Here is a 26,322-nt window from a genome sequence, read left to right as displayed (position 1 = left end):
CTGGCTCAGCATAGAGGACACTGAACTTTGAGTCCAAAGACCTAAATTTAAGTCTCGGTGGTGCTGCTTTTGAGCTGTGTGTACAGCTGCCATGTGCAGCTGAACAGGCTGTACACTAGTTCGCTATTGAAAGTGGGATCCAGAGACCAGAGCCTCCATATCACAGGGAGCTTGTTAGATATACAGACTCTTGGGCCATACCCCAGAGTGACTGAATAAAAATCTGTTTTAACAAGATCCTCTGGTGATTTAAACACCCAAGTCGGAGAATCGCTGGTGTATTACGATCCGAGGGAGCACCGCTGACCAGGGTGTGAGCACCACCCCTAGAATTGTGTGATATGCTCTCCTGCTCGGGCAAATCACTTCTCTTTGGGGCTCATTTTCTGGGTCTGCCAAGTGGGGATATAATGCCTCTCCCCTAGGGTGGCTGCACTGCTTACATAAGGAATAAGCATCAGAGGGCGTCTCCTGAGGAGAGTGTTCAAATGGGGTAGCTAGGGTTGACAAGCCTGCCTCTTTCAGGAGGTGAGCTTGGGAATTTTCACCATCCTGAGGGCTTATAGGAAAAACACGATCCTCAGGTTTTGGAACTGGAAAGGATTTGAGGGAATCCTTTGATTGAGCAGACATTCAACTTTCTGTCAACAATTTTACAGATGATGAAACTGAGGAAGGACAGGTGAAATAGCAAAACTGATGGTCTTGCTATCAGATTTTGCTATCAGTGACCGAGCTGGGACTGGAGTCCAGTCCAGTTCCATCTCACTGCCCCCTCTCCCCATAAGCCCTGGCAGTCGTGTAAAGTTGTTCTTGCAACTTATCTATCTATGCCTTTTCTTCAGCACTTCATGGGGATGAACTGGAGGGAGGTTGGATAGAAGTTGCATCTTCCTTAAAAAAGAATACCTAAGCAAATAAGTAGACAGCTCTTTTTCAGAGATAAATAGGGGAATGTCAAGAAGGATGAAACCACTCAGAAAGGAGTACATCAACACCAACTTTTTGTTGCTCGTTTTGCTTTTGTTTTTGTGACAGGGCCTCACTCTGTTGCCTAGCCTGGAGTCCAGTGGGATCCTAGCTCATTGCAGCCTTGAACTATTGGGCTCAAAAGATCCTCCCACCTCAGCCTCCTGAGTAGCTGGGACTCCAGGGGCATGCCACCATGCCTGGCTAATTTTTTTTATATTTTGTAGAGACAGGGTCTCACTATGTTGCCCATGCTGGTCTCAAACTCCTGGCCTCAAGTGATCCTCTTACCTTGGCCTCTTGAAGTGCTGGGATTACAGGTATAAGCCATTGAACCTGGCCTTTAACACCTACTTTCTAAGCACTAACGATATTGTTAAGCATTGTGCTGGGCTCTGGGATACAAGATGAACAGATACCATCTCTGTCCTCATGTGGCTCCCAATCTGGACAGGACATGTGACATACACCAGAAACGAATAGTCATCTAAGGTCTTGGGTGGCAAGTCCATCAACTTGACATGTTAGCAGAGGGATTTGGAGAAGGATGAGAAACCACTGAATGGAGGAGACAAGGAAGATTCCAGAAGATGCTGGATTGGCAAGGGGTAAAGAGAGGTAGGATTTAGATAGGAGCAGAGATCAGTGTGTACCAAACTAGAAGTTTGCAAGGTGTGTTTAGGGAACAGGGGACTGGTTTAGAGCAGGGCTTGGCAAATTTTTTCAGTATAAGGCCAGATAGTAAATATTTTAGGCTTTGTAGGTATAAGTCTTAAGTTCTAACGACTCAACTCTGCCTTTGTAGCTAGAAAGCAGAGACAGATAATAAGTAAATAAACCAGCATGGCTGTATTTCATGCAACTTTATTTATAGACACTGAAATTTGAATTTTATGTAATTTTCATGTGTCACCAAATATTCTTCTTTTGATTTTTTTCAACTACTTAAAAATATAAAAAAGTATTATTTGCTTACAGGCTGTATAAAAACATGTGGGCCAGATTTGGCTCATGGACCATACTTCACCCATTTCTGATCTAGGGGTGAGATGAAAGCTGGGCCTGGAAAGGGATGCTGGGGCCAGATCATGCCAGGCATTGATTACATGGTTAAGGCATCTGGTATTTCTCCAAGGTTAAGTCAGAGGTAGGAATGCATGATATTCAGGTATCCCCCGATTTGCCCCCTCTTCTAAGGCACCTTCCCTCCTAGAGAGTGGCTCCCAACATCCCAAGAAGGGGACCCTTCGTTATGTTGCCTTTTAGTGAACAGAGAAACACCAAGGGAGGAAGGGTCTGGGAATAAACCCAGGGGTCAATTGTTAGGCTTTCAAGCCCGGAATACCTAAGGATGATCTAAGTGAGATGTCAAATAGCTTGTCACATATCTGAATCTAGAGCTGAGAGCTGAAGATAGTGGTTCTACTTTAAATGATGGGAATAGACAAGTCTCTTCAGGAAGGAAAGTAGAGGGAAGAGAATGCAACCCAGGTCGGAGGACTGAGGTTCTCTACTTCCAGGGCTCAGATGGAGGCCCAAGAGAGCCTGAGAGGCAAAAGAAAGCAGGAGACTGTGATGGCAGAAGCTGAGGGAGAGGAGTCACTTAAAAGAAGGGAGGAAACCATGCCAAATGCTGCTGCAACTTTTGTAGGGTGAGGACAAGAGAGTGTTCTGGTAACATGGAGGTCTCTCAAGACCTGCCAGGAGCAACTTCAATGGGGTGGTGGGTGTGGAAATCAGAGAGAGCGGAGGTGATGCAAACAAGTCTTCAGAGACATGCTAACCTTTGCAAGACAGATGAAATTAAGCATTAGTCCTAGGGAAGGATGCAGGATTGAACTAAACTCAACAGACTTACTATTGAGTGCTTACCTTGTCCCAGGCACAGTGCCAGGCTTGGAGATACAAAGATGAGAAGAGACAGAAGAGTCACCCCCAAGATGATCAGTATCAGAATAGGCATACGTAACAAGTGGTGCCGGCAAGAGGGATGTTGGAGCCACGAATTCTGAGTTTGGGGATCAGGAAAAGCATCACAGAATGGGTGCTATCTGATTTGGGCTTGTAGAGCAGGAAGGACAACGTAAGAAAAGCCTTGCCAAGCAGTAGGAAAGAGGATTTCAGAGAGACAGTTTAAAAAAGAACAGGGGGCCGGGCGCAGTGACTCACGCCTTTAATCCCAGTACTTTGGGAGGCCGAGGCAGGCAGATCACGAGGTCAGGAGATCGAGATCATCCTGGCTAACACTGTGAAACCCCGTCACTACTAAAAAAATACAAAAATAATTAGCTGGGCGTGGTGGCGGGCACCTGTAGTCCCAGCTACTGGGGAGGCTGAGGCAGGAGAATGGCGTGAACCCGGGAGGCAGAGCTTGCAGTGAGCCGAGACTGCACCGCTGCACTCCAGCCTGGGAGACAGAGCGAGACTCCATCTCAAAAAAAAAAAAAAAAAAAAAAAAAAAAAAAAAGAGAACAGGGAGGGCCGGGTGCAGTGGCTTATGCCTGTAATCCCAGCACTCTGGGAGGCCAAGGTGGGTGGATCACCTGAGGTCAGGAGACCAGCCTGGTCAACACGGTGAAACCCCATCTCTACCAAAAATACAAAAATTAGCTGGGTGTGGTGGTAGGCTCCTGTAATCCTAGCTACTCGGGAGGCTGAGGAAGGAGAATTGCTTGAACCCAGGAGGCGGAGGTTGCAGTGAGCCAAGATTGTGCTATTGCACTCCAGCCTGGGAGACAAGAGCACAAGAGCAAGATTTCGTCTAAAAATAAATAAGTAAATAAGTAAATAAATAAATAAATAAATAAATAAAAATAACAGGTAGGGTTTGGGGAACAGCGATTGGTCTGATGTGGCCTAATGGGTAGTGGTGACGATGGGCCACAGAGTAACAGGAGATGCATTTGGAGACATACGCCACCCACCATGGGATAGGCCTTTGCACCCTGCTGAAGAGACTGAAGTTTATAAAAAAGGGGGAATATAAAGAATATAACATTGGTCTACCTGCTCTGTGCCAGGTACCGAGCTAGCAACCTACCTTAAATACTTTCGAACATGGGTTTTGCAGTGTAAAGCAGACCTGAGTTCAAATTCTGATTCTGCAAGGTGTGACAGCTGTGTGGCCTTAGCTCCTTTAACCTAGCTAAGTCTTCGTTTCATCTGTTAAATGCTAATAATTCTTATCATATAGAATTTTTGTAAGGCTTAAAAATAAAAGCAAATACCACAACTATGATCTCATTTAAAATAGAGTGACATAGCTGGGCGCGGTGGCTCACGCCTGTAATCCCAGTACTTTGGGAGGCCGAGGCGGGTAGATCACTTGAGGTCAGGAGTTCAAGACCAGTATGGCCAACACGGTGAAACTTTGTCTCTACTAAAAATACAAAAATTAACTGGGCATGGGGGTGTGCCCCTGTAGTCCCAGCTACTAGGGAGGGCTGAGTCAGGAGAATCCCTTGAACCTGGGAGGCAGAGGTTGTAGTGAACCAGGATCATGCTGCTACACTCCGGCTTGGGCAACAGAGTGAGACTCTGTCTCCAAAAAAAAAAACAAAAACAAAAAACAAAACATATTTGCAAGACTAATCTTGCATTTTAGAAAGGTTGCTTTTGTAGTGGTATGCAGGACAAACTGGTGGAAGGGAGTTAAGAGGGGGACAAATGAAACTGGGTATACTAAGGCTAGTTAAAAGGCTATTATAGAACTAGTTAATAGCAAAAAAAAAAAAAAAAAAAAAGGAAAAACAAAACAATGGGCTATTGGGAGAGCCTGGGGAGAGCTGAATGCTGAAGACCCCCACAAAGGCCTCTCCTGGGGGTGATGAGAAGGGCCAGCTGTTAGGGGGATTCCAGGGCTGAGTGGGGTGGGGTGGGGGATTCTGTGAATGAGAGATGTGAGGGGCTGGGAGCAGGGTAAAGAGCTGGAGAGAGGCGTGTAGAAGGATTCTAGGCCCTCCAACTTCGGAGAGCAGTGGGGTTTTTAACTGAGCTGACAGATATTAGAGAAAATGTGGGTTTGGGGAGAGTGCATATTTAATTTTGGACAAATTGAGTTGAGGATTCTGCAGGATGCCAGATGGAGAAGCCCTGAGGGAGTTGGAAAGAGAGATCAGGAACTCCAGCGAGGGCGACTCAGCTCTGAGCTGTTTCATGCAGGAGGGAAGGCCTGGCACTGGAGGAGGAATGCCAAAGTCCAGGTGATGTTTGATCAATAAGGACCCTGCAAGCTCCCTAAGTGTCAGGATTTTAGATCAGGTGGGAATAATGGAAGGCACACTTCCCACGGAATGGTAGAATGTATTAGAATAGTATGTGCTTCATTTATTTTGCTGGAGACTTGCAGATTGAGAGCTAGAGGGGGTCATCTGGTCCTATATGAAGTCTTCAGCACCTTCTAGGGCCAGGCCCTGAGAATATGTAAGTGGAGAGACAAGAAAGTCTTCCCAAGAGTAGAATGCCAGGCAATAAAGGTGGAAAGAATAATGGACTTAGAAAAAATCGCAACAGCATGGTGAAGATACAGCCTGAATAGTGGATTTTATAGTCCTATCCAGATCGCCAAGGTTTTAGTGGAGAGATGGAGATCTGAAGGGGTTAAGTGGCTTCCGAGGTGATGCTGAAGTGGCTCAGTTGGGAATAATAGGGCGGTGTCTTTGTAGAACCCAGGGGAATGTTTTTGCACTATGAGATTGTTGTATGCCTTTTGAGATACATGGGGCAGATTAAAATCTCCTTTTCGCAGATGAGAAAAATGTCTCCAGGAGCTGAAGAGACCTGCTTCAGGCTGCACCAATGCTAACAAGAGGCATAACCGGATGTGAACCCCCGAGTTCCCATCTCCCACCGCATGCAGAATTTCTTCGGCTACCTGAGCTACAGGAACCCTAGGAGGCAGGACCAGAGGTGCCCAGGGACTGCAGCCCACTAGGGTGGACATGGGGAAAGAGGAATATCATTTCTGGTTCAAGTTGCTAGTTTTGCAGAGTGTAAAATTACTGCACAAGTCTCAGAGAATAAACAGAGTTAACACCCCATTAAATACAATGGACTTTCAACGTGAGCTCTAGACGTGCCTAGATTGAAACTAGCTGAGCGGGAGCCGGCCCGTGAGTAAAATGTATCACATGCACTCCCTTAATGCTTCCAAAGAGGAAAATCCAGCGCAGGGAGAAGAAAGCGCCGGCAGCAGCTCTGCAGGCTCAGGGCTGAGGATCCGGTAATGAAGTCTTTCTGGAAGGTAAGAAAGGGCTGTGTGCTGCATGCTATTTTTAAACATGCTGGAGCAGCACATGTATCCCTGGCCCACGCACTTTCTCCAGCAGAGGAGGGGCCTGGGGGAATGCAGCCAGGAATTTAGATGCTATTTATTGTATTTCCTTTTATCAGTCAAATGATTTTCCTATTTCCCACATAGATAAAGATCTTCCACCTACAGCTCCAGCTTGTTGACCTTGTCAGGACTGCTGTGCAGCTTGAAAATTGGTCCCAGAGAGAGAAGGGCATTGTTTTTAGGGGGTTGTTAGGGGATTGTTTGGCGGGTTGGGTTTTTCTTCTCCCAGCAGGGAAGAGATTGGTTTACAAAAAAAAAAAAAAAAAAAAAAAAAAAAAAAAAAAAAAAAAAAAAAAAAAATTAAAAATCTGCCAGAAAACAAAAACTGATTGTTTTGTGCCTTTTTGCAGAACTGAAAGGCTGTCCAAGAAGTAGAGTTCACCAGCCATCCCCCTTGCATCCCCCAATATCTCCACCCCACCTTTCACCAACATACACACACATGCGCACTCTCTCTCTCTATTAATATCTCTTTCTCTCTCTTGCAGCAGCAAGCCTGGCCCTGGCCCCAGACCCACTGCTGTGCTGCTGTCTTGGCAGGCAGCAGGGCAGAGGGGGTGGCAGTTCTGTCTAAGCTTGTAAGCTGAGCCAGTCTCTTGACTGTGCCAGCTCTGAGGCCCCTTAGAGATGCCAGTATGCCTGAGTGGGAGCAGTTGCAGCTTCCACTCGGCTGGAAGCCTTGGAGCCAGCCAGGCCTCCAGAAGCTGCATTCTTAGGCAAGGGTATGGCCCAAGGGCTGCTAATCAGCAGGAGGCCTCCTCTTGGGCAAGCTGCCCTCATTGTCTCGCCTTGCCTGGGCCTGCTGGCCAGGTTCACAGGACAGAGACAGTGCCACTATTCCTCACCTTCTTGGGAAATGGGACCAGCAGATGCTGTGGGAGGCTGGGGTTTTATTGTAAATCCTCATCATTTCTGGCTCATTTAGAGCCACAAAACACAAAGAGAGCCAGCTAGAAGGAGGGAATCCACCCCCTTGCAGGCTCATCATTTGAACAGCAAGGAGCTGCAGGCCCCTTCCACACCGGCGAGGGCTGACTGTAGGTTTAATAGTCAGCTTTCAGGAACGCCCGATTCTTTCCCACCATTGCAGTGTTTCCTGGCCGGGACAGCAGAGGGCGCCGGCTCTCCTGCCAGCACTGGGTCCCGGGCCGCCCTCCCGCACATCTGGAAATGGGCTCTATCACTGTCTTGAGAAATAGGGCCAGGGATCTGTCTGTGTCAGATGAATTGGCACCCGAGTGAGCACGCATACACATCAAGAATTCCACTTTCTCGTTAGTTCTATTTCTCCCTCAAGAGCACTTGTGGAATGTGGGGAATTTGCCTTGCCAAGGCGGCCAGCACATCTGAGTCCTGGGCTTGGTCAGGCCTCGGTGGAGCGCTTGGCGGGACCACCTCTGTTCTGAAGCCTTTGCCCTTCCCTCCGCCATGGAGGGAGGGGGAAAAAGAAAACAGGAGAACAGGACCTCCCAGATCTTTTCTCCTGGGGAAGAAAACTAAAAATGTTTGGTCCTGACCTTCCGGGCCCTCCTGAAGAAAGCAAATGTCCCACATTAACAGGTCCTTGAGAAAGAAAACATAATTCCAAGAAAGCATTTTCTTAAATTACAAGTGATTAGAAATACCAAAGGCATGTGCAAACAATGAAGATGGGAAAGGAGAAACTGGATGGAGGAGGGCAGAGCTGAAGCCAACCCAGGGGCCTGGTTGCTGTTCTGAGGCTGCTCCCTAGACTTCTGAAAGCTGCATGCATTTAAATGTCCACATTTTCTCGCAGAAGCCAGCAATCTGTACTTCTCTTGGCCAAACAACACATCAGTCTAATATGGTGTGGGAGAAATATGTTACATTCTTTTACGAACAGAATGTTAACATCACCTAGAATCAATATTTATATCCAAGAACACAATGAACTGGCTTGTTTTGTGCAGAATGGGTTTAAGACAGGGACATTTGGAAGGAGTAGGGAGGCTGCCCCTCCTGCCACCCAGAAAGGCAGACCCCAGCAAGCAGGCTGAGGCTCCAGCATCCCAACGGGTTTCTGCCTGGGAGACCATGCTCGGCTCCCTTCCTCCCTCACAGTCCTTTGTCTCCTGGGATTGCAAGAGGAAGCCAGAAGCAGCCAGTGGGGCAGGAATTTGTGGTGAGGTTCAGGACATGAGGCAGCATCCTGTCAGGAGAGACAGCTACCATTCGTGAGGGCTGCAGCGGGGGAAGGAGGGTCAGGACATGCATCCCAGCATTTCCTACTGCAGATCAAAGTAGGGGCGGAAACAACTTTACACAAGTCCTTGGATGAGGGGCTTTTAGGGGATGAAAAACAAAGAATAAGGGGGGATGACCCTTTTCTTTCATGCTGCTATTTTTTGGCCAGGTAATTATCCTCATCTGAGGCAGCCATTACAACAGAGATGGAAGCTGAGGTCTCCTGGCCTTGGAGTGCTGCATATTCTTCCAGAGGCTTTTGGGACACTCTATCCAACTCATTAGGCTGGTTTCTTCCTTAATTCTGTTTTCCACTTTACTGCCTTTTTTTGTTGTTGTTGTTCTTTTTTTTCTTTTCTTTTGAGATGGAGTCTTGCTGTGATGCCCAGGTTGGAGTGCGATGGTGCAATCTTGGCTCACTACAACCTACGCTTCGCGGGTTCAAGCGATTCTCTTGCCTCAGCCTCCCAAGTAGCTGGGACTACAGGCATATGCCACTACACTCAGCGAATTTTTGTATTTTTAGTAGAGACAGGGTTTCACCATATTGGCCAGGCTGGTCTCGAACTCCTGACCTCAAGTGATCCACCCGCCTCAGTCTCCCAAAGTTCTGGGATTACAGGCATGAGCCACCATGCCCACCGGCTTTACTGCCTTTGGAAGCTACTGGGCCTGCAGCCCGGAGTCAGCTGCTTGCTCCTTGCATGTACAATCCTTACCTAATTAGAAAAATAAAAACAAACAAAAGCCTTTCCCCCTTTCCCAGAAGATTTAAGGTTTGCCTGCAACAGAGCATCTACAAATGTGAGACTTCTTTTCACCTAAGCAGACTGGACTGTGGCCTCATTTTGCAGAGCAAGCAGGCCCACTTCATTTTCAGATTTGATGCTGAAGGTTACCATTTTCAACCGTAGCACTTGTCTCTCGTTAAACGCCTGGAGCTCATTATGATATATCTTGCAGAACAGTCTTTGCTGCTTTAATAGGCATGATCTTTAGAAAAGATCTTTTGGCTTATGTATAAGATCGAGGCATGATTAATCTTGGCCCCATTTAGTTGTGGGTCACCAGTGTTCAGGCTACAGTGAGATCTCTTTTAGCATGACCACAATTTATAATTTTCCATAATCTGTATCTTTCCTTTATGTTGTTAGTATGTTTGGTTGCTGTAATTCATTTGGTCTGTCCTATTGTTTTCATCTAGTTCTAAGAAACCACCAGTAAATATCCTGATCACATTTGCTATAAAACCAGCCAAGATAAACATATTATTTCATTATAAGCCACTATGTTTAGCATCCTCTTTATGGCTGCAAAGCTCCCCCTGCAGAAATCTCACGTGGGAGACTCATGTAAGTTTAAATATTCTGAACATCTTTAGAGGTACCACCTGATTTAAGCCATGGAAAAGTCTCACTTAGGTCCAGATGTTGTTCTGATGTCAAGGGCAGGATGAAAGAATAGTGAAAGTTAGCAGTAGGGGCCGGGTATAGTGACTGATGCCTGTAATCCCAGCACATTGGGAAGTTGAGGTAAGTGGACTGCTTGAGCCCATGAGTTTGAGACCAGCCTGGGCAACATAGTGAGACCCCCATCTCTATAAAACTTGGAAAAATTAGCCAGGCGTGGTGGTGCACATCTGTAGTCCTAACTACTCGGGAGACTGAGGTGGGAAGATCCCTTGAGCCCAGGAGTTTGAGACCAGCCTGGGCAACACACTGAGACTCCCACGTCTATAAAACATGGAAAAATTAGCCAGGCATGGTGGTACACATCTGTAGTCCTAATTACTCAGGAGACTGAGGTGGGAAGATCCCTTGAGCCCAGGAGTTCAAGGCTGTAATGAGCTATGATCGCACCACTGCACACAAGCCTGGGCAACAAAGAAGACCCTGCCTCAAGAACAACAAAAAAAGTTAGCAGTAGGGCAAAGAATAAAACAGTGAAATCTTTAGCCAGGAGTGGCAGCAGTTGGTAGGGTTTGACTATCTGCCTTCAGAGTAGTGCCAGGATCTGGGAGAAAAGTTCTAATAAAAAAAGTCTCCTCGGAAGTCTTTGGTAAAAGTCATTCCAAGTCCAGGCCCGCCTTTCAAGCTCTAGAGTTGTCAATATAAATGCTTACTTAACACCTACATCTGCTGACTTAACACTTGCATCTCAAATAAACTTTCCCACAAGGCTCTCTGATTTCCAGCCATTCCCCTGCCCCAGTCTGCTCCTCTTCTAGTCGTTCCATTTCAGTAACTGGTGCCTGGACCATCCGTGTGAAGCACGAGATTACTGCAGGATGATCTCTCCCTCTTGCCTCCCTCTCACCCGTCACTCATCTTGTTCCTTCCACTACCAAAATGGCTGTATTCCATCCTCTTCCCCGCGTCATTCTTCACTGCTACACCCTTAGTCCATACCACCACCTCCAGAGGGATTATAGCCACAGTCACAATTTAGCTCCCATTTCAATGCTTCACAGAGAAGTCAGAATAATTTTGTTAAAACCACAAACCAGATGATATCACTTCCTTTCTGAAACCTTCAGTGGTTTCCCCCTGCACTGAGGAGACTATCCTAGATCCTTGGGCTGGTGATAAGACCGCATATGGCCTCTCTCCTATCTCTTGCTGTTTTTCCCCTACATTTCCCTGCTCCAGGTCCCTGGTTTTCTTTCAGCTCCTCTAAATCCCCAAGGAAAAATGGATTTTGTGCTCTGTTCCTGACTCTAAGTCCTACTGGTTTTTCATCTTAACTGTCACTTCCTTGAAGGGGCCTTCCTTGACCCTGCTGTTGAAAAAATAGTTGCCCATTCCCTGCCAATATGCTGACACACGCTATACTACTCTTTTCCTGCATTTGATACCACATGGCAACATCACATCTACTTGTTTGTTTAATCACATTTCTTCCACTAGATACTAGGCTCCATGAAAGTGAGAATTGTTATCTGTTTTGCTATATTCCTACTACCTGCTCCAGAGGGTAATGCATATTAGTTGAACCAAGTAATGAAAGTAGACTGCACATGGAGAGCTACCTAAAGGGTATTTACACTGCCTTCCTGGTGAACCCGCCCCACCAGACCACAGTTACCCAAAATTCCTCCTTGAAGAACTCCTCACTGAGGTTTGGGAGGAGCCAAGTCAAACTCCCAAATGTCTCTAATCTCCTCCTTTGCTCCTTTACTCCATCCCCACTGCATGCTCTTCTTCCTCTTCTTCTTTATTTATTCATTTTCCTTTGAGACAGAGTCTTGCTCTGTCACCCAAGCTGGAGTGCATGGTGTGAACATGGCTCACTGCAGCCTCGACTTCCTGGGCTGCAGCAATCCTCCCACCTCAACCTCCCAAGTAGCTGGGAGCACCATCATGCCTGGCTAATTTAAAAATTTTTTTATAGACATGAGGTCTCACTATGTTTCCCAGTCTGGTCTTGAACTTGTGAGCTCATGTAATCCTCCTGCCTTAGCCTCCCAAATTGCTGGGATTATAGGTGTGAGCCACTGTACCCAACCCCCAACTGCATGCTCTTCTTACCTTCCATCCTGGTAATCCATTCAGCTGCTTTATGTCAATCTTAAACAAATGCAGATGCAAGGTTTTAAAAATTCTTTTCCTAAGGAGCTTGAAGAATTAAAAAGGAGAGCATTCCTTAATTTCATAGTTCAACACACAGCGTAACTGGATCTACATGTGTGCACATGCGCTGAAGATAGAAGGAATGTTAGCAAACACTGACCTGAACTTAGAATCTCAAGGAACCACAGACTTTTAAGAACTGAAAGGAACTTTTTAACTGATAGCAGAGAGATGTGTGTCTTGCCCAGGGCTCTTCTGTTGTTGGGACTTCAAGTTTAGCCAGTCCAAAACAGAAACCTTTTTACACTATTTTAACACTCTCCTAACCAGTCTATCTCCATACTGCCTTGAATTCAAGAGTATTTATGCTAAGGACCACAATAATGGATGGGGGGAAATTACATTTTGATTTTCACAAACCTCTAATTGAAAAATTTGCATTTCTTTTGATTATAAACATTGGCAACAAGCCCCAGTAGTATTGGCAGGACCTGTGACTTTGCCACCAACAAGATCACAGATATTTTCATACTATATTATAGCCATTGCAGGTGTTGAAATATTATTTATGATCACTACTACTTTAAAATTATGGTCATTATTAGAGTTAGATCATGTTATTTAATGCTTTATCAAGAAGCACAGGTACTCCTACATAACACATTGTTAATATTTTGATAGCTATATTTTAATATAGTGGATTTCCTTTGCAATTTTATTTGTACTTTATGCACTTAAAACATTCCTAGAAGTGTCCATAGACTTTACCAGATTGCCAAAGCAGCTCGTGGCAGAAAAATGGTTGAGAGGCTATGGCGTAGTTTTTTTCTCATGTCACTGCCTTGCAAAAACAGCCCTTATGACTTCCCTCTGCCTGCAAAACAAAAGCTAAAACCCTTGGCATGACATTCAAGGCCCATTTACAATCCATTTTCAGAACACCTCACTTTCTTTCTTTTTGGTCAATGCCCTGGATATAACCTGTGTTCCAGTCACGCTGAATTACTTGAGTACACCAAAAATGTACTTCTATCTCTAGTTCTATTTCTAGCTTATCTTAAGGAACTACTCTTTTTCTAAGGCACAACTCTAAATGTTATCCTGGTAAAGCTCTTTTGCCTTCCCCCAAGCAAAACTGCTGAATCTTTCCTTTATGTTTTCCAGAATACTGTGCTCACAGCTGCTTGATCATTTATCAGACCCTATTGTAGTTAGCTTTGTATCTATTTTTTGTTATATTGTGAGCTTCCAGGGGAGAGGGACTTCCTCAGCTTTACACCCCAAATACATAGTGAGTACTTGGAAATGCTTGAATAAATGAATATATCTAAAATATTCATTCTTCTGAGGGATGAATAAAATCCCTAATTAGTATATTAGTTTGTCCTTTAAACCAAGAAATTCTTTTGATAAATATAACATAAGTCTACTTCAAAAATCCACTGGCCCCAAGAAAAATAGGTTGTTGTCTTACATTCCACTGCCTGGACCCAGTTGCCTTCAGTTGACTTCCATCCTTGAAGATAGCAAAAGCACCCCTCGCAGGAGCCCATTTGCTGAGTCTTTAAACCTTCTGACTGTATCAGTGATGTCTTGTCACATTACCCTTCTTTGAATGATGCCAAATTTTGACCAGTCTCCTTTAAGCAGACGCTTTCCATTTCTTGCCCAGGATTTTCTAATGGTCAGGTTATGACATGATTTTTATATCCTAGAACATTCAGCTGCTTTATGTCAATCTTAAACAAATGCAGATGCAAGGTTTTAAAAATTCTTTTCCTAAGGAGCTTGAAGAATTAAAAAGGAGAGCATTCCTTAATTTCATAGTTCAACGCACAGCGTAACTGCATCTACATGTGTGCACATGCGCTAAAGATAGAAGGAATGTTAGCAAACACTGACCTGAACTTAGAATCTCAAGGAACCACAGACTTTTAAGAACTGAAAGGAACTTTTTAACTGATAGCAGAGAGATGTGTGTCTTGCCCAGGGCTCTTCTGTTGTTGGGACTTCAAGTTTAGCCAGTCCAAAACAGAAACCTTGATTTTTCTTCCGTGATGTTTCATACTTAAGTCTGCAATCTCAGGCCATGGCACCGCTCTCCATTACCCAGTTTCCCAAGCCAAAAGTCATTCTTCTTTTTTCTTTTATAGAGATGGGGTTTCACTACATTGCCCAGGTTGGTCTCGAACTCCTAGGCTCAAGCAACCTACCTGCCTTGGCCTCCCAAAGTACTGGGATTACAGGCGTGAGCCACTGTGCCGAGGAAAAACTGAGTCATTCTTGATTCTTTTTCTTTCATTCTCCACATCCCACTCATTATACTCCCAAACTATATCCTGAATTAATCTGCCCTTTCCCACCACTCTAGGCTAAGCCACTGTCATTTCTCACTTGGGCTCTTGTGCCAGCCTTCTCACTAGTCTCTCTGATTCTTCTCTTATCTCCCCCACAATTCTCTACACAGCAGCCACAGTGACCCTTTATTTTATTTTTGTTTTTGAGACAGAGTCTTGCTGTGTCACTCAGGCTGGAGTGCAGTGGCACAATCTCGGCTCGCTGCAACCCCCGCCTCCTGGGTTCAAGGGATTCTCATGCCTCAGACTCCTCAGTAGTTGGGATTACAGATGCGTGCCACCATGTCCAGCTAATTTTGTTTTGTATTTTTAGTAGAAAAATACAAACATCGTTTCACCATATTGGCCAGGCTGGTCTCCAACTCCTGGCCTCAAGTGATCTGCCCGCTACCACCTCTCAAAGTGCTGGGATTAGAGGCGTGAGCCACTGCACCCGGCCCAGAGTGACCCTTTAAAAACAGAAATCAGATCTTGTCACTTAGTTGTGTAGAACTCTCTTCACATTACACTTATGACAAACTGCGAACTCTTTATGACACTTCCGAGGATCTACGTGATCTTGCTATTGCCTGCCTTGCAACGTCATCAAAGCCACTCTGCCTCTCCTTTACTCTGCTCCAGCCTCTCCAGCTTTTTCTATGCCTTGAAATTCCAGAGCTCATTCCTGCCTCAGGACTTCAGACTCTCTATACCCTCAGCCCTTCACCGGGCTGGCTCCTTCAAATCAATCTTGTCTTTCCTCAGAAGATACTTCTTCAGAAAGGCCTTTTCTCTACCCTAGCTTATATCATTTCCTCATATACCTAATCTAGATAATTAGCTGAGATGAGTTAGGTTGTTTATAGTCTCTTCTTCCCCAGCAAGGAGAAGAGCTCTATGAGGACTAGGACCCAGCACAGTTTCTAACACAAAAAAGATATTCAACAAATATTGCTGAATAGGTCTAATTCCAGTTCTCAGACCCACCATATGATGCTACGGCTTTGAACGCATGCCACTCTCATTAGTTATCTCTAAGACAATATGGCTAGAGTGGAATGTAAAGCCATAGTTATCTGGGTATAAACCATTTCTCTACCTGTTCCCTGTTCTGTAACTGCACAAGTCACTTATCAGATGAATGTCTTAATTTACTTACTGTAAAAATGAGTATAGTAGTCCTACTCTGTGAAGTTGTGGAATTACATAATTTATATAAAAAGCACAGCAGAGTGGCCTATAGTATGTGTCTAATTGTTAGTTCTCTTTTCCCTTTGGTCGTCCACAAATTATAAGTTTATATTTAAATGTCTTCTACTCTATGACAGGCATGATTCTAAGTGTTTTACATGGATTGACTAATTCAATCTACATAAAAACTCTACAGGACAGAAATGATAAATATCACTATGTTACAGATGAGAAAACTTAAGTCATATAGTGGTTTATACAACTTGCCTAAGGTCATATAAGAGGAAACCAGCAGAATCCAGACTTGAACCCCGCAGTGTTGTCCAATTTCAGAGGTAAAAAAACAGTCATTGACTATCTTTATTGTGATCCCTTGGTAAGAAACACATTTTACATTATAAGTGTATGTAGACATATGACTGTATCTGAAGTATAAGTTTCACAAAATAATACCCTTACTACACCTGTAGTGCAATCTGATAGTTTCTCTTCATTTTAATTTTTAAAAATGTTTTTGACCAACTTACTGGTTTAATGATCTATTAATGAATCAAAACAGCACTTTGAAAAATTGCTTGTCTAAATTACAATTAATCCAACTGTTCTGACCTTCCAGCTACCTCAACCTCTACCAGAAAAACTCTGATGGCTATCAGTTCAGATTTTCATGTTTCATTTACATTCCAGATAAAGTTCTTATTAATTAGTTAAGATACTGATCCTCCACCCTGACTCAGATCTACTCCCTATTGCAAAGTCTTTTGCACTTATGGAAAAAATACCTCATCAGGTAAGATTCAAATAATTCTTTCACTCTACAAAAAGTATTTGTCTCTATTAAAACTATTAATACAAGCTGCCCTATGTTAGAAACATTTATATACAAGTTTGTCCTTTCCACTAGATTATCAGAAACTATGGCGGGCAGAAACCATGTTTTATAAACGTCTTTGTAGGCCCAAATTAAAGGGTGAATTAAAGTTAAATGAAGAAAATTTAGTATAAAAAACTCTGGCTCTTTAAGTGTTGGATGGTGTGTGTGTGTGAGAGAGAGATTCAAATAAGAGAATCTCTTACACTGAATCTTACATATTCCCACATAAACATGTAAGACACCCTCCCACGGATCTGGTGCTGCAGGTGGTTTACAAAAATCCTTCTATCTGGAAAATCTGCATTGGCCATGCATTTAATTTCCCAATGCCATTCCTATCTACTTGTGGCTCCTCCTTTTGCATTTCACTAAGCTAAGAGAATGTACATTTCTACCTCTGGCAAAAGTTTACCCCCGTAGACACATAGTCCTATGAAAACTAAACTGAAATGGTTTCTGGATGAGCAGATGTACATTAACAATTTCACCTAGTCTGACTCTCAATCTCGAGTTCTTTAATGGGCTGGCATATAAACTACTGCTTATATCCATAGATATTGAAGTATATATCTGAGTGCAGGCTATATATCAAACAAAGAAAAATCCCCTGACTTGGAACTCTCAGTTGCAAGGCAGGAAATTCTTTCAGGGGGCAGGAAGTAGCTATGTGCTTTTCTGCTAAGCAATACTTTAATTTCCCCACCCTTAGGGAAAGCTTGCCCTGATGTTGTTTCAATTCAGCAGATGCTGAGCAGTTAGAGAAAGGGAACAAACAACTAGGGGAAGTATTACTACCTGTTTATTTTGATTTTTACTAAACAAGACTGGCCACCAGCTGTTGCAGGGTAGGGGAAGAGCTAGATGGGAATAGGAAATGCCAACTCAGATGGAAGCTAGTTTTTGGCTTTCTGGCTCTCCGGGGGAAAAAAGGTATCAAGGAAGTACATGGTCATTCTCAAACGGCCAAGAGGCAAAGGCAAGATAATGCACTCCATTCACTAGCATGGCGGGGTTGGGCTTAGAGTGCATAAATGAAGTCACACATAGTTATGAAATTAATGTTAGTCACCTACTCTATATTCATTTTCTCCTTCTTCCTTACTAAAACCTATATATTGTTGGGCACAGTAACGTCCATGCAAGAATGACATTTCTTGGCCTCCTTTATAGCTAGCTATAGTCACATGATTGAGTTCTGGCCAAATCAAGTGAAAGTTTGAATACGATTTCCAGGAAGACTCTTTAGAGGGCCCTGACTCAGCTAGGTCTGCTCATTTTGTCCTTGCCCTCTTTTCCTCATGCTGCCAGGAATTTCAAAGTGACAGCTGATGGTCAAGTGGCTATTTTGGACCATGGGGTGACCTTGAGAAGGATCATGTTGTGGTACAGGCAGGAGCCTCCATACTAGCCTTTAACTGCCCAACTTTGGCATAGTTTTCTATGAGAAAACTATTTAAGCTGTTGCTAGTTCTGCTTAATATAGAGTCAAACTCAATGCTAACTGAGATACCCTGATAGTTACTGGCAATCATGTAACAGATACTTCCTATCTTCCTATCCTCCAAAGCAAGGTGGATTCTGTGTCTTACTCTATCCTTCTTATGACAGTAAAGGAGAGCTGAGGCATGTGTTATGTCAGAAGAGGAAACTGGAGTTGAAACAAATCAAGACTTGCCCAATGTCACACAATTGGCTACTTGGAAAGCAGCAGGCTCTGGAAGCCAGGGTGCCTCAACCCCAGGATTTTTAAAAGCATAGCAGAAATAGGTGACAAATTTCCTTTAAAAAGATTTTGGGCCGGGCGCGGTGGCTCACACCTGTAATCCCAGCACTTTGGGAGGCCGAGGTGGGCAGATCACGAGGTCAGGAAATTGAGACCATCTTGGCTAACACGGTGAAACCCCGTCCCTACTAAAAATACAAAAAATTAGCCGGGCGTGTGGTGGGTGCCTGTAATCCCAGCTGCTCGGGAGGCTGAGGCAGGAGAATGGCGTGAACCCAGGCGGCGGAGCTTGCAGTGAGCCGAGATCGCGCCACTGCACTCCAGCCTGGGCGACGGCGTGAGACTCTGTCTCAAAAAAAAAAAAAAGATTTTGATTGGTTATTTTTAAAAAGCAAGCATTTGGCTGGGTGTGGTGGCTCAGGCCTGTAATCCCAGCACTTTGGGAGGCCGAGGCCAGCAGATAACAAGGTCAGGAGTTCGAGACCAGCCTGCCCAACGTGGCAAAACCCCGTCTCTACTGAAAATACAAAAATTAGCTGGGCATGGCAGCGTGCACCTGTCATCCCAGCTACTTGGGAGGTTGAGGCAGGAGAATCGCTTGAAACCGGAAGGCAGAGTTTGTAGTGAGCTGAGATCATGCCACTGCACTCCAGGCTAGGCAACAAGAGCAAAACTCCAACTCAAAAACAAAAACAAAAAAAAAACAAGCATTTAAGCATATCTCCTTTCTTCTATCAAATGATCTTCTATCAAGGGGACATCAGAGTCACTGACTTTAAAAACATCCTTTTAAGTTGTCTCCAGAATACTACTGCTATATTAAAATGAATTAGAATTCACTGTATTGTTACAGCATACACTAAAAGAGCTGACTTCTCAAACAGGTAAAGACACATTTTGAAGTAGCAATTAGTAAAACGAATGTGTTACTGTTTTAAAAGCATAACAGACATGATGATTAATGTAGAGTTGACAAAGTCTTTAAGAGGAAAAAACAGAAGTAGGCCTTCTTTTAAAATTTTTTATTTTTTTGAGACAGAGTCTCGTTCTATTGCCAGGCTGGAGTGCAGTGGTGCGATCTCGGCTCACTGCAACCTCTGCCTCCCAAGTTCAAGCGATTCTCCTGCCTAAGCCTCCCGAGTAGCTGGGACTACAGGCATGTACCACCATGCCCAGCTAATTTTTGTATTTTTAGTAGAGTCAGGGTTTCACCAGGTTGGCCAGGATGGTCTCAATCTCTTAACCTCGTGATCTGTCCACCTCGGCCTTCCAAAGTGTTGGGATTACAGGCATGAGCCACCGTGCCCGGCCAGAGGTAGGACTTTTTATTACAAAGCAAGTAAAATTGAAACAGGTGAATTCAACATAGAAAAGTTTTAATGAGACAAATGTCAAACAAGCATATCAACTTCTTAAAAAACAAAGAAAATCTGAAAGTTTAATTACAAAAACACTTATACAGAAAACTTGGCATTTCAACAGTTCCAAACACATGTACACAAGTTTTTTCTAAAATTAGTCAGAAATAAAATACCTTGTCTCCCTTTCCTCAGCTGCTCCTTCTGTTTTAATTAAAAAGAAACAAAGAAATCTGTAACACTGAACAGGCAACAGCTTATTTCTTGAGAACATAAAGTACAGTAATATCTACAGGTGTACTGGGCAATATGAATTAGGTATTGTGCTAGCCTGTAACTTCATTTACTGCCTCCTCATTGAGCACAGAGGAGAGAGGAGGTGGCAAAGGCCTGCTCTACAGATACTGACAGTTTTGTGGCATCTGAATCCCAGCCACCAGAGGCAGGTGAGTAGCTACTGGGAAAGAGAGCATTTCAAAAGCAAGCTGCTTATTTTCTGAAAATGATTTCATACTGTAGGCTCTCTTGAGATCTCATGTATTCCTGAATATGCAAATGTTTCAAGTCACTGTCAAGTGTCCCATCTAGAGTCAGGAGAATGATGATCCTGGACCACGTTATGGCCTTTTCTGGTCACAAAAGCAGTGCTAACAATGCTGCACAAAACTGAACACAAATGAGTAACAGAAATATGAGGAGGAAGGAAGAGAGGACAGAAAGCATCTGGCAGAAGGAAGAAACAAACCTCCAGAATGGGCTCTGGATGTCCTGCCATAGACAGTGAATTCTGGCTTGGACTTTGCAGACAAGGAGTCTAAGAGAAGCGGCAGAAATACAGATGATGGCAGGGAAATAGGAAAATACAGAAGAGCAAGAGAGCTGGCTAGGTTTATAGCAATAGATAATAATGGGTCTTATTCTAAAAATTTGCCAAGTGATGGTATGTGGGTTTCAGCACATGGATATCTGATGTATGTTCACATAAGACATTTTAAAAACAGATTTTGTTGCTGTTTTCCTTTGGACTAATAAAGAAAACAGGCAAGGAGATGCTGAGAAGACAGGATGGTGTAGCAACTTGACAGGGAGTTCTGCCCTACACTCTGACTTACGGGCATATTGTGAGAGGGGTCACACTTCTATCCACCTGCCTGCAGTGGTGTGGTGCCCAGACAATGGGCTCTGCTTTGGTTCCAAAGATCTCAGCTGTAACCTTTAGCCTTGTGCTAGAGTGTCAAAACAAAAACAAAAACAACGCAACAACCAAAAAACCCTGAGGTAAGAATCAGAACCTCTCTTTCCTTTTGCTGTTAAAGGAACCAGAAATTGCTAGGCATGATGCTTGAGCCCAAGAGTTGGAGGCTATAGTGTGTTATGATAGCATCTGTGAATAGCTACTGCACTCCAGCCTGGGCAACACAGCGAGACCTTATCTCTAAACAAAACAAAACAAACAAACAAAAATGAACCAGAAAGTCCTCTTTACTTATGCTATTAAATGAAAAAAATCACTAAGGAGGGAGAAGGAAGGGAAGCCTGTCTTCTTCACATGGATCAGCAGTTAATGGCTACAGAAGGAAGACAAAGGACATGAGAATTCTTCCTTGCTTTTTTTGTGAGCTCAAGTGACTATTTTGAATGATGTTTCCACCTATTTAGATCCAAGAATCATTACTCCTAAAGAAGACAGGAATTCCCTCAGTTTTCACTTACAATAAACTTTGGCCCTTTGTACTCTTTCCCTTTCTCCTCTGTTTACAAGTGACCTTTTCCTCAGCAAAAATGCTCCACAAGACATTGTCAATGGATGGGAACAGAAGAGCCTTGCTGGGGCTGGGACTCCATGTCTGTGCAGGAGCAATGCTTAGAAAACAGTAGGCAGTACCAGTGAGGAAGGAAAGAGCATTCTCCTTTAGGGCAGCAATCACAAAGCCACACTAAGACTGGTACCCACTGAGCACCATGTGGGGTAGGAAACATAGCCTTGCTCCACATGGCACTATCAACAAGAAGCTCCTTTCTTTGGAGTCACAGCAGGGCAATGATGGGAGAAGACTGGGCCTGTCTAATGCAAGAAACTCTCCTTCAGAACCTTGCTGAGCAACAAAGTTCAGAGGTCAGAAAATGGAGATGTATAAATTGGTGGGGGCCAAGAAAAGCAAAAATAACCCCCAGAGGCATTTAAAAAAGTGACAAGTAGGTAAGAAAACTGGAGCTCCACTGATAAAAGGGTCTAAGCGAAATTACAACGTGAGAAGTCTTCCTTTCTGCAGCAGCAGATGTTAGCATCAGGGTCACCCAGTAAGCTGAAGATATGCAGCTCCACTTTAACAGAAATGGAAATGGTAGGAACCTGAAGACCTGGGAGAGTGGCTGCATACCTTCAAAGTTTCACAGAAGGACAATTCCATAGGAAGCTCATATACATGTTGCTGAGCCCTCATATGGCTTCCTGGGGTGATGGCCTTTCACTCACTGAAAATTCTTTCACAAGCAAAGGGATCTGCACTCTTTCTCCGCCCCCACTCAGTTCAAATTTCCATGGATGGCTTCTCATTCCTTACAAGTAAAAACACTTATGGAACATCTTGGAGCTCTAAGACCTGTGGAATCAGGAGAAAACAAGACAAAACAAAAAAAACCAGAACAAAAACAAAAACAAACAAGGAAAATAACACCAAGAAAGTAAGTATTGATTGGAAGGGGTTAGCACTACGGATTTTAAAAATGCTTTGGTTTCATAAGTGTTACAGTGAGTGCAGGGTATATGTAAATTAAAGAACTCATAAAGCTGCAAGCAGGCAACCTCATTGAGATGTTTTACATAACATTTCAATGAGAAACATAACCCTGCTCCAGTTCAGCAACAATGGGAGGTAGGAAAATCATCAGCTAAACACAGAAAAGCAACTATCAGGGACAAACCTGAGGAGGGAAAATGAGTAACCTACTTTAGTCTGAAGAATGTATGGTCAATCAAAACCAATTTTCTTCAAGTGTTAACTAAGGATATCTGCATGTATAGAGATGTATTATGTGCATATAATCAAGAACATTTCTCATATTAAAAAAAATACAGTCACGTAAGATTTTCTTCCCCTAAACTCAAACAGCCAAATATTATCATTGAAATCAGGCAACATATGCATTTTAGTAGTTTATATAAGGTAGTCACCTTTCAACTTAAAATCAACCCCATGGCTTCCTCGCAGTTCCACTTGTCTCTAGGTACTACTCAGTCACAAGAAAGGTGACAGATAGGGTAATTCTTCCACTGTATATTTATCAAAATAATTTTAAAATGGGCTAAAACTCTGTAACATTATAATTTCTGGATTGTAATTTTTTTCTGTTTACTTCCTATGTATCTTAATGCTCTATTTCAGGACTTTTTAGTGCTTTCCCCTTCCCCCATCCACCTCTTCCTTAGAGCAATGTTTTAGAAACCCAGTGAATGACAGTTTAGATATCTGTGGTTCTAGTCTTGGATTCTGTACTCATCTGTGCAGATATTTTCAAGCAAGATGTTTCTCCTCTCTGGGATTCAGTTTCTTCATATATAAAATGTTGGATTTCTAAAGGGCCCTTCCAACTCTAATATGCTCCTCTGAAACTTGTAGACCATTAGCTTCCCTTCACTCACTGGCTCCTGACAGTGGATGAAACCTTTGCCAAACTCTTGTCAGAGTAATTAATTGCACCATGAGTGCTGGGGACATCAGCCTCGCTGTCTGTACATATTTGTATAATGAGGCCAAACCAGTATTAATCACAGTCTTTGTAATTATTTCCTTTGACAGTTTTGGGGGGTGTGGGAAACCATCTATTGTTAGTTATGTTTGCATGGCTAGATTGTAAGAATCTGTAGTAATATAACAGTTCACACTTTTAGTTATTTTTTCAGGGGCAAAATATTTGTAGGTTAAAATCAAGGATAATAGTAATATTCTAAGTTTACAGACTCCTCAGAAAACAAATAATATAGTTTATATTCTTGAGAGGAACAAAGCTTTAAGAGAGTCTTACTGGCAAAGTGCTCAAAATGGAAAACCACTTTTGGGTCAATACTTAATTAGCTGCCCTATATCGATGTGAAGAGACACCATGTTATCAATTAATGTTTTCTTTCACAATCTTCCACACTGTTTCTCCCAGCTCACTTTTCAAGCATACAAGAGTGCTAATTGAAAACACTGTACGAAAATGGGAAGGATGATGAGCTCCTGAAAATCCCAGGCCTAGATTTACACGCTGTTCCCTTCATAAGCAGCAGCAGTAATGCCACTTCTTTATTCTGCAGGGAGTCCAGCCATCTCTAAGAAGTACAGTCCATTCCATCTGGCTACTCACTAGAAGGATGGTAATCCTTTCCCCATCAGAGGCTGAGGCTAAAATACAATGCATTGCCTTGTATAGTTACCATCCAAGGGCATCACCAACAAGTATAAAGACTTCTGCCTTTGTCTCTACTAGGCATTTATCTTTACATATGTTGCTCAAAGTCCAAACCGAGCCAGAATATAAATTATGTATATGAGTGTGCTCATGTACTCACAGGATGAATAAAGATTCAAACCCATGACCAATCTAAGGAACATATCCTGCTGTTGACTCTCATTTTAGTATCCATATATGGCCACCTCATTGTAGAGTCCAATCTTAAAATTTCCACACAGTTTCTATGTCTGCAGGTATGGAATAACTTAACCAACAGAGCAAAGGGATGCCAATTTTGTGGGATGGCATACTAAAAGGGTATCCCATCTTTAGGAATTTGAATGAACAAATAGCAATTCCATTTAAGAAATGACCATTAGTACCAAAAAGTGTACATGTAGATCCCTTCTGGGGGAAAAAAAAAAGGAATACATACTACTGCTCATTTGTTGAATATATTTTTTAAAAACTTTTCTCTCTCCTCTTTTTTTTGCTTGAGAATTTTATATTTTTATGGTTTTTTGAGACAGAGTCTTGCTCTGTCACCCTGGCTAGAATATACTAGTGTGACCCGAACTTACTGAAACCTGAACTCCTGGGCTTAAGTGATCCTCCTGCCTCAGCCTCCTGAGTAGCTAGGACTACAGGTGTGTGCCATCATGCTCGGCTAATTTTTTTCATTTTTTTAAAAGCAGGGGTCTCACTATTTTGTCCAAGCTGGTCTTGAACTCCTGGGCTCAGGCAATCCTGCCTCAACCTCCCAAAGTGCTAGGACTACAGGCATGAGCCACTATGCCCCACCAAGAATTTATTTATTTTTTATTTAAAAAAATTTTTGAGACAGTATCTTGCTCTATCACCCAGGCTGGCATGCAGTGGTGTGATAATGGCTCACTGCAGCCTCGCCTCGACTTCCTTGGCTCAAGTGATCCTCCCACTTCAGCCTCCCAAGTAGCTGGGACCACAAGCGCACGCCACCATGCGTGGCTAATTTTTTGTAGTTTTTGTAGATGTAGGGTTTTGTCATGTTGCCCAGACTGGTCTTGAACTCCTGGGCTCCAGCAATCTGCCTGCCTTGACCTCCCAAAGTGCTAGGCTTACAGGTGTGAGCCATTGCACCCGGCTGAAGAGTTTATTTTTTAATCTATCAAAACCAGGGAGTTACCTGTTTGTATGGTGAGTCCACATCAACATTTAAGAGACAACAGTCACTGTGTTATTGAGTGGCGAATATAAAAGCTTCCTACTTATGTAGGCTCACATACATACAATGTCTCACTGACTACTTCTAAATTATCATTAGTACTTTCCAGAGAAAAGGAAGATTAAAAATTAAGTTATATTTATTTTGTTCTGAGTGCTATTTTGGGGATGATTTTCTCTAAGTTTCCCACTCACTTTTCAAAACCTTTTGGGAAACTGATGCCCAAGAATACAGCTAATAAGTGACAAAGCTAGAACTGAGGCCAAACCACAAAAACCATGCTCTTCCCATTAAACCATTCTGAAGCAAGCATGAGAAAAAACTGTCTTGAGTCTGTTTTATTTTATTTTTAGAGACATGATCTCTCTGGACTTGAACTGCTGGGCTCAAGCAATCCTTCCACCTAAGCCTCCCAAGTAGCTAGGACTACAGTGACTCTGTTTTCTAATATTATTTACTACATTTAACAACCACGCAACAGGAATCTTAACCAAGTCTCCAACTCATTCATCCAACGTAATTCCATGGTTTTAGTAGTACTGATAAAGTCTGATGACATCTTATTTTTGATGATGTGCTGGCATATAAATATTTATCAGTGAGCACTCACCATTCCCTAACGATCAAGTCTGTTCACAACTTCTCGAACTGTAGCTATGAAGTTTTCATTGTCTTGGGGATTAGCTAAAATAATACTGTGCAGTCTGTTCATATATGAGTCAATGGTGTCCACTGTAGGTGTCTCTCCACTTCCTGAAGTGAGATAAGAATAAAGTAAGAAAATCTTCCCTATTCAGTTTTACCATAAAACACAATTTCAGAGAAATAGTGATTCTAATGTGGTCTGCTCCACAGACATGCTTTTAATTTTAGAGGACAGACTTTTAGGTCTCAAAGAAATAAATTGCTCCACATACTCTAAACAAACAGATGGGCTATATAATTGCTGATTGGATATATGAGTAGCTGCATGTAACAGAAGGTTAGACTCTCTCAGCTTTCTGCTGACTATCCTCAAAATGAAAGAGTATATAAGAAATACCAGTGTTCATTTTCCCCTCCTTCCCGTTAAAACAAAAACTACAAAGCAAACAAACATACATAAGAGGAAGCACTCTCCT

General features: G+C 43.1%; 1 protein-coding gene across 3 annotated transcripts in view; it reads right to left on the bottom strand.

Annotated features, from left to right (window-relative positions):
* Window positions 1-19,561: 19,561 nt before the first annotated feature.
* The window catches only part of HMG20A (high mobility group 20A), a 70,013-nt gene continuing 63,252 nt past the window's right edge, over window positions 19,562-26,322 (bottom strand). For all 3 annotated transcript variants that reach the window (XM_008015754.3, XM_038010223.2, XM_008015755.3), the window contains 2 exons: window positions 25,812-25,954; window positions 19,562-22,163 (listed from right to left, as the gene is read on the bottom strand). In XM_008015754.3, coding sequence (XP_008013945.1) covers window positions 25,818-25,954 — 137 coding nt within the window. In that variant the 3' untranslated portion in view covers window positions 19,562-22,163; window positions 25,812-25,817. The remainder of the gene's footprint in view (window positions 22,164-25,811; window positions 25,955-26,322) is intronic.

This window comes from Chlorocebus sabaeus, chromosome 26, assembly GCF_047675955.1.
Source record: "Chlorocebus sabaeus isolate Y175 chromosome 26, mChlSab1.0.hap1, whole genome shotgun sequence".
Lineage (NCBI taxonomy): Eukaryota > Metazoa > Chordata > Mammalia > Primates > Cercopithecidae > Chlorocebus > Chlorocebus sabaeus.
The sequence above is the reverse complement of the archived record's forward strand: the minus strand, read 5'-3'. Positions and strand labels throughout refer to the sequence as shown.